This window comes from Dryobates pubescens, chromosome 12, assembly GCF_014839835.1.
Source record: "Dryobates pubescens isolate bDryPub1 chromosome 12, bDryPub1.pri, whole genome shotgun sequence".
Classification (NCBI taxonomy): Eukaryota; Metazoa; Chordata; class Aves; order Piciformes; family Picidae; genus Dryobates; species Dryobates pubescens.
The window spans coordinates 3,632,456-3,645,239 of record NC_071623.1 but is presented as its reverse complement, the minus strand read 5'-3'; the positions used below and the strand labels follow the sequence as shown (position 1 = coordinate 3,645,239).

Genomic DNA, 12,784 nt, shown 5'->3' with positions numbered 1-12,784 from the left:
GCAAACTGGCACTAAAGAGAGCGGGCTGACTGCTGCAGAAAACTAACTTATCACAGTCAAGGCAGGGGAATAGCTCCCTCAGTGACAGCCTTCATTTATGTCAGGTTAATTATGCCCATTAACCCACACTTGTAACTCAGAACTGAGGCAGCAATGGACAGGAAAGGTGTGAGCATCCGTGGTGGCAACTTTGATTGGTAACCTACCTGGCCTGTAACATCTTCATCCCCAAACTTTGCAAGCTTAAATGGAGGAATGTCTGACATTCACATTGCAGAAAGATTACAAACATCTCAGTATTCCAAAACATGCAAAGCAGATGTTGCCTCAGACTAATGTGACCTCTCCAAAGCTATCTGGTCTCGTTCTAAGCTAACTGGAAACTGGCAACAACGTGAGTGAAAGGATTGTTTGACCTGCTCCTGTACAAATTCAGTATGCAAGGCATATAGCTGTGCTATCCTAAAGAATATTTTCATTTTACAAGTACACAACAGAAATGAAAGAACATCTCTAACCAAAAGCTGGAGCCATTAGCTGGGTTTCTGTTTCTCCAGACGAGATATTACAGCCGGTTTCGCTTTGGATTGATAGACAGACAGAAAAAGGAGTTCCGTAGTTCCACTGCTCTTGTTTTCGCACCACTGACATCTCTTTTTTGCATGTCTGGAATAGGAGGAGGCAGAAACTCCTCCCCACCCCCCAAAAAAAGAAAAGAAATAAAAAACCCAGCTGAAGGCAGCAAGAGCAAGAAGATGGAAACTCAGTTTGCAACCAGTGATCAAGTGGGCAAATCCGATACATAAAGAAAGACTTCTGCTCTCTCTGCCAGGAAATCTGCCCTATGCATGACCCATCCAGTAGCTGGCATGGAAACTAGATGCCAACCACCTAATTCGGTATTTGTGAGTGGAATCTTTTCACATTCTCCCTCTGTCCCTTTCTGAAACCCAGTCCCACTCCCAACTCTTTATTGGCAGTAATATGCGAGAGGGGATTCCCGGAGCGAGTTACTTGTGACCCAGTGCTCATTTGCAATGCAGAAGGAAGTGGATATTGCCTCCCCTCTTATCTCTCCAATACCTCAGAAAAGCTGTAGGGATTTTCCTCCAAACTTCCCACAAAAGTTCACCACTAGGAAGAAACCAAGAGCTACATGGTCCCCAATCAGAAGCAAAAACTCAGGGAGGCTTAAAAGGAATACTTCTTGGACACAAAGCCGGGCTCGCTGGGTCCCTGCAATCAGCGCCTGTGCCGCATTGGCACTCAGGGCAGGGAAAGGTCATCCTCAGTGACTTCACAAAGTCACAGAATCACCAGGGCTGGAAAAGACCTTTAAGATCGTCAGTGGTTGCGTTATCTAGCTCCTCCAGGGCCCGGTGGTAGACCATATCCTTGAGCACCATCTCTAGACAGCTTTCACGTACATTCAGGGGAATCAACCACTTTCCTGGGCAGCCTGTTCCAGTCTTCGAGAGCCCTTTCAGCACAGAAGTTTTTCCTAATGTATAACTTAGACCTCCCCTAGTGTAACTTGCTAACATTTTCCTTTCCTTTCAGTTGTGTTTTCTGAGAAGAGATGAATGTCACCTCTCTACCACCTCCTTTCAGGCAGCTGTAGAGAGTGATAAGGTCCTCCCCCCTCAGCCTTCTTCACACTAAACAACCCCAGTTGCTCCTCATAAGACATATTCTCAAGACCCTTGGCCACTTCCAGCAACATTTCCCTCATGTAACACACTGGGACTGAGAACACACTGCAATTTGTAGGTAGGTGTGAAGGTGCAAAGGCAGGAGAAAAGCAAGTCTGTGGGAGTTCCACCTCAGGTGAACTGCAAAGTACCAAAGTTCACTTCAAGAGGAAACAAAATGTACTTATATAGCTCGGGCACACACAATTGCCTGTGAAACACAACCTTCAAATCTTCCTTTTTAATTAAGGCCCCAAACTCTGCCTTCTGCTGTGACAACATAAAAACTCAGCATGGCATTCTCTGTATTACTACTCACACAGGGTTTATGGAGCACACCTGCTTTCATACTAGTATAGAATCAGAGAATCAGAGAATCAACAAGGTTGGAAAAGACCTCAAGGATCATCAAGTCCAACCTGTCACCCCAGACCTCATGCCTACTAGACCATGGCACCAAGTGCCACATCCAATCCCCTCTTGAACACTGTAGGAATCCTGTCTACCAATCCTTGATGCAAATCACCTTGTGATTGCATCATGAATCAAGATGTGCCCCAACAAAGGATAACCGGACTGCAGCTGGCCTACAACAATGGCCCAAGGGCCCAGCCATCACACCTTCAGGACAAGATCATTTCCAGCTATCAGATACCCCCAGGAAGGGAGGATGATGAGACAATGGACTCTCCACCTGTTTCCTGATGTGTGATAAGTGGGTGGGCAGGGAGATGGAGAGGGAGAAGGCAGAGGCCCCCCCCAGCTCCATCCAGACCACTGCCCACACTCACATGAATACACAGAAAGACTTCCTAGGGAACGGTACCTGGATACTTATGATTTCCTGGAGAGATTTGATGGGGGACAATACCTGGATACTTACCTAAGGATGATTTCCCAGAATGATGTCCTGGGGACCAACACCTGGACACTTGCTTAAGGACTACTAAACTGCATAAAAACTGAGCAACACTGTCAAGGCAGAAGAAAGAAGACGGCACCACACACTGGAAACATCACGGGGCAACACAACGGATCTTGGACTCTGAAAACCCTCTCTCCACCTCTGACCGTTGGTGATACAATCCCTTTCCTACTTTCTCTTTCTTCCCCCTATTCCTTCTCTCTAATTCCTTTCCTCTTCTCTGTCTCCCTCTCTATTTTCTCCCTCCCCCCTTCTTATTTCCACTTTGTTTATGGAATAAATAGCCTGGCTGTTGATATTTTGGCCTCGCTTGTGCCTCTAATTTCACAACACGGGGCTATTCAAAAGAACTGAGGCTCTTTCCTTCTCCGGACCGAGACAAACACCTACAGTATGCTACCTGACTGACATTTTGGAGTGCTACAGCGTGGAGGTGTGCAAGCACCACAACACCTGAGCTAAAGCCAAGGATGCAAGATGTGGACACAGGCTCTGGGTTCTGGCTTTAACTGTGTCTTGATGTGGTTACAAACAGCCCTGTGTGGTGTCGGCTCTGAAAATGCTGGCCTTGGCGACTCGCTTAATAACGTGTGGGAGGTCACTGGCAGGGCAACGGCAGGTCCCCAGGGCTTCATTTTTCCATGACAAGGTCAGAAGTCAGTCCTTGTGGTCCCCGTGGGCAACCTAGGAAAGACCTCACCTACAAGTCCTAGTAAAGCTTTTAAAATCACTTGTTGGTGGGTACTGAACCAGGTACTGTGAAGGTTCACTAATGTAGGGACACCTCATTTTTGAGAGAAAGATGGCAGAGCGTGTATGCATGCACAGAGGCAGAAAGGAAGTGCATTGGCTGTGCTGTTCTTACAAGTCTGCCAAACAACCTGCTCCTGGGGGCACCAGGGCTCATTGTGTGGGAAGCATCAACCAATTATGCCACAGAAGCTGATATAATGCTTTTAAAATAGCTTTCCCTGCCTCCAGCCTCTCAATGCTGCCTCTTACAGAATCAAATCTCAGGATTTTCAAATGGATCAGATTTGCTGAAGTAAGTCTTCTCAGCAACACAATGACCAAATCTTGCTGGCTGATGGATTTGTGCCTTGTTTGCCAGCCCAGGCACCTCTCCCCACAACTCTTCCTACACTTTGGGAGCCCATTCCCAAGCTCTCGGTGTCATCATGCTCCTTACAGTCCCCCTTGCAGCTGCCTCCTGCCCTTTCAGATGGCTGGGCATGTGAAGGGACAGCACATGCTCCAGCTGTTTGAGTGCTGCTTGTGGATACCCAGCAGCTTCCACATACTGGGCAGGGACACTGCATCTCTGCCAGCTCTGCCTTCCTATCAAATTTGGTTGAAACTGGGCAGGTGACTTGAAAGTTACAAGAAGGGCCCTAGGCACACAATGGAGAGATGGAAATCAAATTATCATTCCTCTAGTAAACCACACTGAAAAAAAATGACAATCACAGGAACTCCTAGCCTTCCATGATCAAACTCCTCTTTCTAATACTGGATAGCAGCACACATCACACTGCATATCCAAGTTTTGCCCACATCTGGCATTGGAATCAGCATCCTTCTTAGAGCAATGACAGGACTGGCAAATTACATATGATTGTAATTACACTAATAACATACCACAAGCTCTTAAAGTACAGACAGAGAAATGATTCTACATGCAATATATTGACCACTGCAACATGTCCATATTTCATACATGCTTTGCAAGCACAGAAGTGGGGCGGAAGGAGTGGAGGGGAAGAGAGGAGAGCAGAAATCTCACAAGCAGGATTTGAGGTGGTTACTTTCTTTACAAGTGAGCTCTGTGATTCAATCCCTGGTAAATTATTGGAGTCTTTAGATTCTGAGATTGAAAGTCAAAATGAAACTCAGCATCAAATATCTCCCAGTTTCACAACATCAACATGAAACACTCCTCATTTTGTACCATTTAATTTTTAATCAAAGCCTAATTTCAGCCCAGGTTTGCTCCAGGGTATTGTTAGCTGCAATGAAACACTAACATTGCCAATGAGCACAGCTTATTTTTCATCCTCAAACCCTCAACCCAGTGAGTTTTGTGTGGTTTCAAGGTTAACATTTCACACAGCTGAGAAGATTCACCCCAAGCCTCTTGAGGTCAGGAGGGACCTGTGGACTTCAATGACTTTTGTGGCAGGTCCTTAGAGAAGGACGGGGCACAGCCCCTGCAGTCCTCTGATGGGGACTTGTTGGAGGAAGCACTTGCTGTGTGGTGTGCCCTGACAGCAGGGAGCCCTCTGACCTGCTGCTCTGCCCTGTCTTCCCCACTGCACAGTCAATTTTAGCCATCCAAAACATTGCACAAACCTCCTCGTAGCCGATGCTGAAGCCTGAGGGGCTGTACCATACACTCCTAGCAGGTGTCAGCTGCCCCCCAAACACCCTCCTTTCTCTTACCCCAGCTGAGATGTGATTGCTCCTCTGGCTCCTCAGCACCCATCACCACGGTGAGAAGAGCCAGCCACCCCAAATCCTGCCCCAGCCTCAGCCCTGGCAGAAAACACCAGAACGAGTGCCCTGGGGGCTCTGCCCCCTGCCAACCAGCAGATGCATGCTGCTGCCTGCCGAGGCTCAGCACCACCCCTCCCGCACTTCCACACCAGCCACTCTTGCTTACCTAAACTAAAGTAGAGGAGCACGAAGAGCCCGAGCCCCAGCCACCACCTCATGGCCAGCACCGGCAGGGAGGCAGGCAGGCACACCGTCTTCCCGCAGCTCCTGGGCCGGGAGGAGAGTGGGACACGGTTAGAGGAGCGGTGCCTGAGGAGCCACAGCATCTGCCGCTGGGCGCCTCTCCTTCCTGCCTGCTGCTGCCCCCAAAGCCACAAGCACAAGCCCAACACACCCTTCCTCCCTCCCTAGTGCCTCGGAGTACCTGTGGCTTCCCTGGACAAGCGGTCCTGAGGCCACTCCCTGAGGCAGGGAGGGCCACCAAGACACTCAGTCCCTGCTGGGGGCGGCGGCGAATGCCAGGCAGCGGTCGAGCGCTCAGCCTCGTAAGTCACTGCATGCCCACCCACGGCTTCCCCTTGTGGGGCGTGCGTAAGGCTGCAGCGGTGGCTGCCCGACACCCCGGCCGCATAGGGATGGGCAAGGGTGCCACTTTTGTCCTCCCACGTTTGGATGCGCCTCCAGCAAGGAGGCAGGAGGCAGAAAAGGGTCCAGCCCGTGACCAGCGGATATTGAGTGTGTTTGGCAGTGTCCGCACCGGTAGGGCATCTCAGGTTGGAGTTTAAAATCAGTTGATTAAATACCCCTGACACCACTTTGGTAACAGTCTTATAAACCAGTGTTTGAAATGAAAAAACCCAAACAGACCAACATTTCAGGCCCAGCTAGATGCACTTCATCACGTCCAGTTACATAAAGAAAATTAAAGACAGACTGCTAAAGCTTCACGTGTTGGTCATCATGGCTGAGCACCCCGACAGGGAGAAGCTGCTGGACGTGCCACCAAGACCAAATGGCTCTGGAGAGCACCCATGGGTCCTGGCAGGAGAGGTGAAGGAACCAGGACCAGGTCCCTCCTCCTCCAGCAGGCAGACACTGCTCTCCCACAGCACTCCCTGCCAGCCCCTTCCTTCTGCTCCCAGACAGAGCAGGAGAGAGGTGTGAGCCACCCTTCCCCTTAAAGCTTGAAAGGGCAGAGCCCTGAAGAACCAAGCAGCCAAGTGAAACCTGTCCAAAACGACTCCTGAGCACTTAGTAAATAAGAGCCCGAGAGGGTAAACACAGGGTAAATCATGCAGATTTGTGGAGGTACCACACACCCTCCTGCAAAAACAAACCCCACCAGGGTGTAAGGAGTTATACTAACTGTAGTAATCACAACGAGAGGCTTAGAAAGCAATGAAAACTTGGCTTTCTTCAAGGAAAAGAGAAACAGAAAGTGCAAATGCAAAGCAAGATGAAACCCATTCGTTCAAATGCAGATTTCTGGCTTGCTATTTAAATTACTTTTATTTAAAGAAAATGCTCCTTTTCATCAGAAGTGATTTGCCACTCTGTTCTCGAGTTTTTTGTCAGCTTAGCTCCCTTGAATTAGATGAATTAGATGGACTAGTGCAGAAGTGATTTGGGCTTACTGGATCATAAGCCCTGCATCATTATAGAGTTAATTGGCAGCCATGTTACAGCTGCAGAGTTCATCAGAGAATCATAGAATTGTTTTCATTGGAAGGGATCTTTAAGATTACCCAGCCCAGCTGCTAACCCAGCACTTCCAAGTCACCATTAAACCATGTCCTTCAGCACCCTGTCTCCAGCTTGTTTTAAAATACCTCCAGAAATGGTGACTCCATTATGTCCCTGGGCAGCCTGTTCCAGGGCTTCTGGTGAAGAAATTTTTCCTTATCACAGAATTACAGAATCACCAAGGTTGGAAGACACCTCAAAGATCAGCAAGTCCAACCTGTCACCACAGACCTCATGATTAGATCATGGCACCAAGTGCCACATCCAGTCCCCTCTTGAACACCTCCAGGGATGGGGACTCTACCACCTCCCTGGGCAGCACATTCCAATGGTTAACAACTCTCTCAGTGAAGAACTTTCTCCTCACCTCAAGCCTCAACCTCCCCTGGCACAGCTTGAGACTGTGTCCTCTTGTTCTGGTGCTGGTTGCCTGGGAGAAGAGACCAACTCCCTCCTGGCTACAACCTCCCTTCAGGGAGTTGTAGACAGCAGGAAGGTCTCCCCTGAGCCTCCTCTTCTCCAGGCTAAACAACCCCAGCTCCCTCAGCCTCTCCTCACAGGGCTGTGCTCAAGGCCTCTCCCCAGCCTTGTTGCCCTTCTCTGGATACCTTCAAGTGTCTCGATGTCCTTCTTAAACTGAGGGGCCCAGAACTGGACACAGGACTCAAGGTGTGGCCTAACCAGTGCAGAGTACAGGGGCACAATGCCTCACCACCCTAAATCTCCCCTGGTGCAACCTGAGGCTGTTTCCCCTTGTCCTATCACTTGTTACCTGGAAGAAGAGACCACCCCCCACCTTGTTAAAACCTCCTTTCAGGTAGTTGTAGACAGCAAGAAGGTCTCCCCTGAGCCTCCTTTTTCCAGGCTAAACAACCACATTTCCCTCAAACAGTTCTGCTCTAGATCCTTCCCCAGCTTTGTTGCTGATCTCTGCTTGTTTGCTTGTTTGTTTAAACAGTTCTTCCATTAGCATATTACAACTAGAATGAAACTCCAGCCTGTTATACCCACATTTGCACTGCTTCCTCAATGTTTAATCCTGCTCTTAGACAAGGAGTCCCAGGGGAAGTGATTGAGCTGCTCAGTTGCCAGTCTGTAGCAAGGAGGCATCATAACCCCTTGTTAGCAACAGAGGAACCCAGAGCAGCTAATCGCTTCATTAATGCTGCCAGGTTTTAGACAGACAGCTGAACTCATGGGTGCTATTCTCAATCAGAGCCCCTCCTGTTTTTCCAGGTATTATAGCTCTTGGTATCTCCTCTTTCAGAGAGTTCCCTGACTACAAAGAAACTTCAATTACAGAGAGTGTGTAGCAGTCAAGGGCTTTGTTCTGCATTCATCAGAGGCAGACGTCACGGTTTTTCCACCACTTAAAGCTTCCCTAAGCACATACCCTTGATCCTTGGTAGCTGCCTCTTCAAGGGAAGAGGGATTGCACATCCTGAGGTTGCCAACGAAGTTGAAGGTCTCGTGCATATTGAGCCCACAGTTCAGAGGAGGCTCCTTGCTATGCATGAGTGCAGCAGCAGACAATGGAAGCCCACTGGTCCACAGCAAAATCCCCACAGCAATAAGCTCTGCTCTCCCGCACGCTTCAACAGGCCCTCAGCGTCTCACCTCTACGTGCTCCAGAAACAGGTTCTAACGGGTGGAAGCAGCATTGCAGCCTGAAAGAGGAAACTTGGATTTAATAAGAAAGGGCTTTGAAATTCTGATAAAAAACATGCTGTGGAAAAGAGGAAGATGTGAGAGCATCACAGACCCCACATTTTCCCTTTGCTTTCTCACACGACCATTAGGAAAAAAGCAGAAAAGACAAGAGACGATTTGCAGTGAGTGCTGAGCAGAGGAAATTATTTTCCCTAATCAGCACTTGTGGTAAAAGTCCTTTTCACTCAAAGGGAAGGCTGCTCAAATACACCACTGCTGTGTTTTTCCTGTAGACCCACTCACTTCACAAACTGTTTTCAAACGACAGAGGCACTGCTGCAGAAACACAGTAAGGGCAGAAGTGGATAAATACTGAAACCCAAAACACAGCACTAACTCTCCAGTGAGGATTCATAACCACATTAGAATAGAACAGATCAGATCAGAATAGCATAGCATAGCATAGCATAGCATAGCATAGCATAGCATAGAATAGAATAGAATAGAATAGAATTAACCAGGTTGGAAAAGACTTTCATAATCATCAAGTCCAACCTATCACCCAACACCATCTAATCAACTAAACCATGGCACCGAGGGCCTCATCCAGGCTCTTCCTAAACACCTCCAGGGATGGTGACTCCACCACCTCCCTGGGCAGCACATTCAATGACCAATTACTCTTTCTGGGAAGAACTTCTTCCTAACATCCAGCCTCAACCTCTCCTGGCACAGCTTGAGACTGTGTCCTCTTGTTGTGGTACTGGTTGCATGGGAGAAGAGATCAACTCCCTCCTGGCTACAACCTCCCTTCAGGTAGTTGTAGACAGCAAGGAGGTCTCCCCTGAGGCTCCTCTTCTCCAGGCTAAACAACCCCAGCTCCCTCAGCCTCTCCTCACAGGGCTGTGCCCCAGACCCCTTCCCAGCCTCGTTGCCCTTCTCTGGACACGTTCAAGTGTCTCAAAGTCCTTCTTAAACTGAGGGGCCCAGAACTGGACACAGGACTCAAGGTGTGGCCTAACCAGTGCTGATTAAAGGGGCACAATGACTTCCCTGTTCCTGCTGACCACACTATTTCTGATGCAGGCCAGTATGCCATTGGCCCTCTTGGCCACCTGGGCACACTGCTGACCCATGTTTAGCCTACTATCAACTAGCACCTCCAGGTCCCTTTCTGCCTGGCTGCTCTCCAGCCTGTAGCACTGCATGGGGTTGTTGTAGCCAAAGTGCTGCACCTGGCACTTGGATTTCTTCAGTGCCTTCATGTTGGACTCTGCCCATCTGTCCAGCCTGTCAAGGTCTCTCTGGAGAGCTCTCCTACCCTCTAACACCTGCTCCCAACTTGGTGTTGTCTGCAGATTTACTGGTGATGAACCCAGTCCCCTCAAAAGGATGTCTGTGGCTGAGATGGCCTCATCCTGCATTCACTGCAGCCTCGGGGCAGAAAGCAAGGACAGCACCACTAGCAGCAGCAGCAGGTGAATGATCCTATCAGCATCACTCAAATGCTGCCCCTGGTAGTGCATATCAGGCTGCATTTGTTTTCTTTTATACTGCTACACAGAAGAGCTATAAATGAAACAGTGAGCAAGGGAAGGAATCATAGAATCCTAGAATCAGTCAGGGTTGGAAGGGACCACAAGGATCAGTGTGTTCCAACCCCCCTGCCATGGGCAGGGACACCCTACACTACATCAGCCTGGCCAGAGCCTCATCCAGCCTGGGCTTAAACACCTCCAGGGACAGGGCCCCAACCACCTCCCTGGACAACCCATTCCAGGGCTTCACCACTCTCATGGGGAAGAACTTCCTCCTCCCCTCCAGCCTGAATCTCCCCACCTCCAGCTTCATTCCATTCCCCCTAGTCCTATCACTACCTGAGATCCTGAGCAGTCCCTCCCCAGCCTTCTTGTAGCCCCCTTCAGATACTGGAAGGCCACAATGAGGTCACCTGGGAGCCTTCTCTTTTCCAGGCTGAACAGCCCCAACTCCTTCAGTCTGTCCTCACAGGAGAGGTGCTCCAGCCCTCTGCTCATCCTCGTGGCCCTTCTCTGGACACCTTCCAGCACCTCCAGATCCCTCTTGTCCTATGGGCTCCAGAACTGGAGGCAGTACTCCAGGTGGGGTCTCCCCAGAGCTGAGGAGAGGGGGAGAATCACCTCCCTTGCCCTGCTGGCCACACTTCTCTTGCTGCAGCCCAGGATCTGATGGGCTTTCTGGGCTGTAAGTGCACACTGAGAGCTCCTGTTGAGCTTCTCCTCCCCCAGCACCCCCAAGTCTCTCTCCTCAGGGCTGCTTTCCAGCCAGTCCCTGCCCAGCCTGGATTTGTGCCTGGGATTGGAACCTGCCTGACCTCAAAGGGCTGCTAGTGGTATGCCAGAGTGCATGTTTCCAATGTGCTCCCTACCCTGATCTCCTGCCTCAGAGGGCTGTTGGAGCCTTTGTCTCTCGTGCCAGGCTAAGCACCTGCACTCCCTGCTCCAGGCACTGGCAGTGCTGGAGTGCAGCTGAGGACAGCCAGGTCCTTGGAAGGCCTGTCTAATCAGGCATTTTGCTATTTGGCACAAGTGGCTGCATCAAGGGGAAGACATTTTTCAGTCTGGTTCTCATCCAGACAGGACAGTGTTGCTTTGTGTTACCTGGGGAATGGAGCCTGCCCTTGCATTCACTGGGCAAGAAAGTGTAAGGCTCTGAGTCGGCATCAGACTTCAGTCCTAGAGGTCCTTCAGAGGTCTATGGAAGTTCAAGCTGTCCTAATCATAAAACCACAGTGGGAATGACAAAGTGACAGTGCAAATGTAAGCAAGTAAAGGTTTAAGCATGTGTGTCAGTATGATAAGCTATGGATATGAAAATGTGTGTGTAAAAGGAACAAATCAAGCTATGAAGTAGCTCTTAAGGTCTGCCTTCTACATGAGGTCTGCTGGGCATCAGACCTGCCAACTCAAGTTAGCTGTCAATATGACCAAGGGCTGACAGCCCGTAAGTGGGTTTTGCTTGTCAGAACTTTGGTTTGATTTTGGTAATCCACAGTTGGTTCTCCTGATGCTTGGTTTCTAAGATGCAGGCTTGCAAAAATCCCAAGAATTACTTCAATACAGTTGATTGGAGAGAGGGACAAACCTCACCCTGGAACATTTGTCCCCCCTTGGAATCCGGTCCAAAACACTAACCCCAGAAAAGAAAAAACCCACAAAGCACCACAGCTTGCTTTGCCTGGCTATCTTTGTGAGTTGCATCAATCAGCACCAGAACAAGAGGACACAGTCTCAAGCTTTAACACAAGTCTCAAGATTGAACACATCCAAGTGCCAGGTGCTGCACATTGGCCACAACAACCCCAGGCAGAGCTACAGCCTGGGGTCAGAGTGGCTGGAGAGCAGTCAGGTGGAGAGGGACCTGGGCGTGCTGGTCGATGGTAAGCTGAACATGAGCCTGCAGTGTGCCCAGGCAGCCAAGAGGGCCAATGGCATCCTGGCCTGCATCAGGAACAGTGTGGTCAGCAGGAGCAGGGAGGTCATTCTGCCCCTGTACACTGCACTGGTTAGACCACACCTTGAGTACTGTGTCCAGTTCTGGGCCCCTCAGTTTAGGAAGGAGGTTGACTTGCTGGAACGAGTCCAGAGAAGGGCAACGAAGTTGGTGAGGGGTTTGGAACACAGCCCTGTGAGGAGAGGCTGAGGGAGCTGGGGTTGCTTAGCCTGGAGAAGGAGACTCAGGGGTGACCTTATTGCTGTCTACAACTACCTGAAGGGAGGTTGTAGCCAGGCGGATATTGGTCTCTTCTCCCAGGCAGCCAGCACCAGAACAAGAGGACACAGTCTCAGGCTGCACCAGGGGAGGTTTAGGTTGGATGTGAGGAAGAAGTTCTACACAGAGAGAGTGATTGCCCATTGGAATGGGCTGCCTGGGGAGGTGGTGGAGTCGCCATCATTGGAGGTGTTCAGGAGGAGACTTGATGGGGTGCTTGGTGCCATGGGTTAATTGTTTAGATGGTGTTGGATGACAGGTTGGACTCAATGGTCTCAAAGGTCTCTTCCAACCTGGTTTATTCTATTCTATCCTATCCTATCCTATCCTATCCTATCCTATCCTATCCTATCCTATCCTATCCTATTCCTCTATTCTATTCCACCCCATTCCACCCTATTCTATTCTATTCTATTCTATTCTATTCTATTCTATTCTATTCTATTCTATTCTATTCTATTCTATTCTATTCTATTCTATTCTATACTATTCTATTCTATTCTATTCTATCCTATCCTATCCTATCCTATCC

General features: G+C 49.5%; 1 protein-coding gene across 1 annotated transcript in view; it reads right to left on the bottom strand.

The window, feature by feature from the left end:
* The window catches only part of LOC104299539 (T-lymphocyte activation antigen CD80), a 38,119-nt gene extending 29,791 nt beyond the window's left edge, over positions 1 to 8,328 (bottom strand). The window contains exons 1-2 of the mRNA XM_009899706.2: positions 8,246 to 8,328; positions 5,276 to 5,376 (exon numbers count right to left, since the gene is read on the bottom strand). Coding sequence (XP_009898008.2) covers positions 5,276 to 5,376; positions 8,246 to 8,328 — 184 coding nt within the window. The remainder of the gene's footprint in view (positions 1 to 5,275; positions 5,377 to 8,245) is intronic.
* Between the last annotated feature and the right edge of the window lie 4,456 nt (positions 8,329 to 12,784).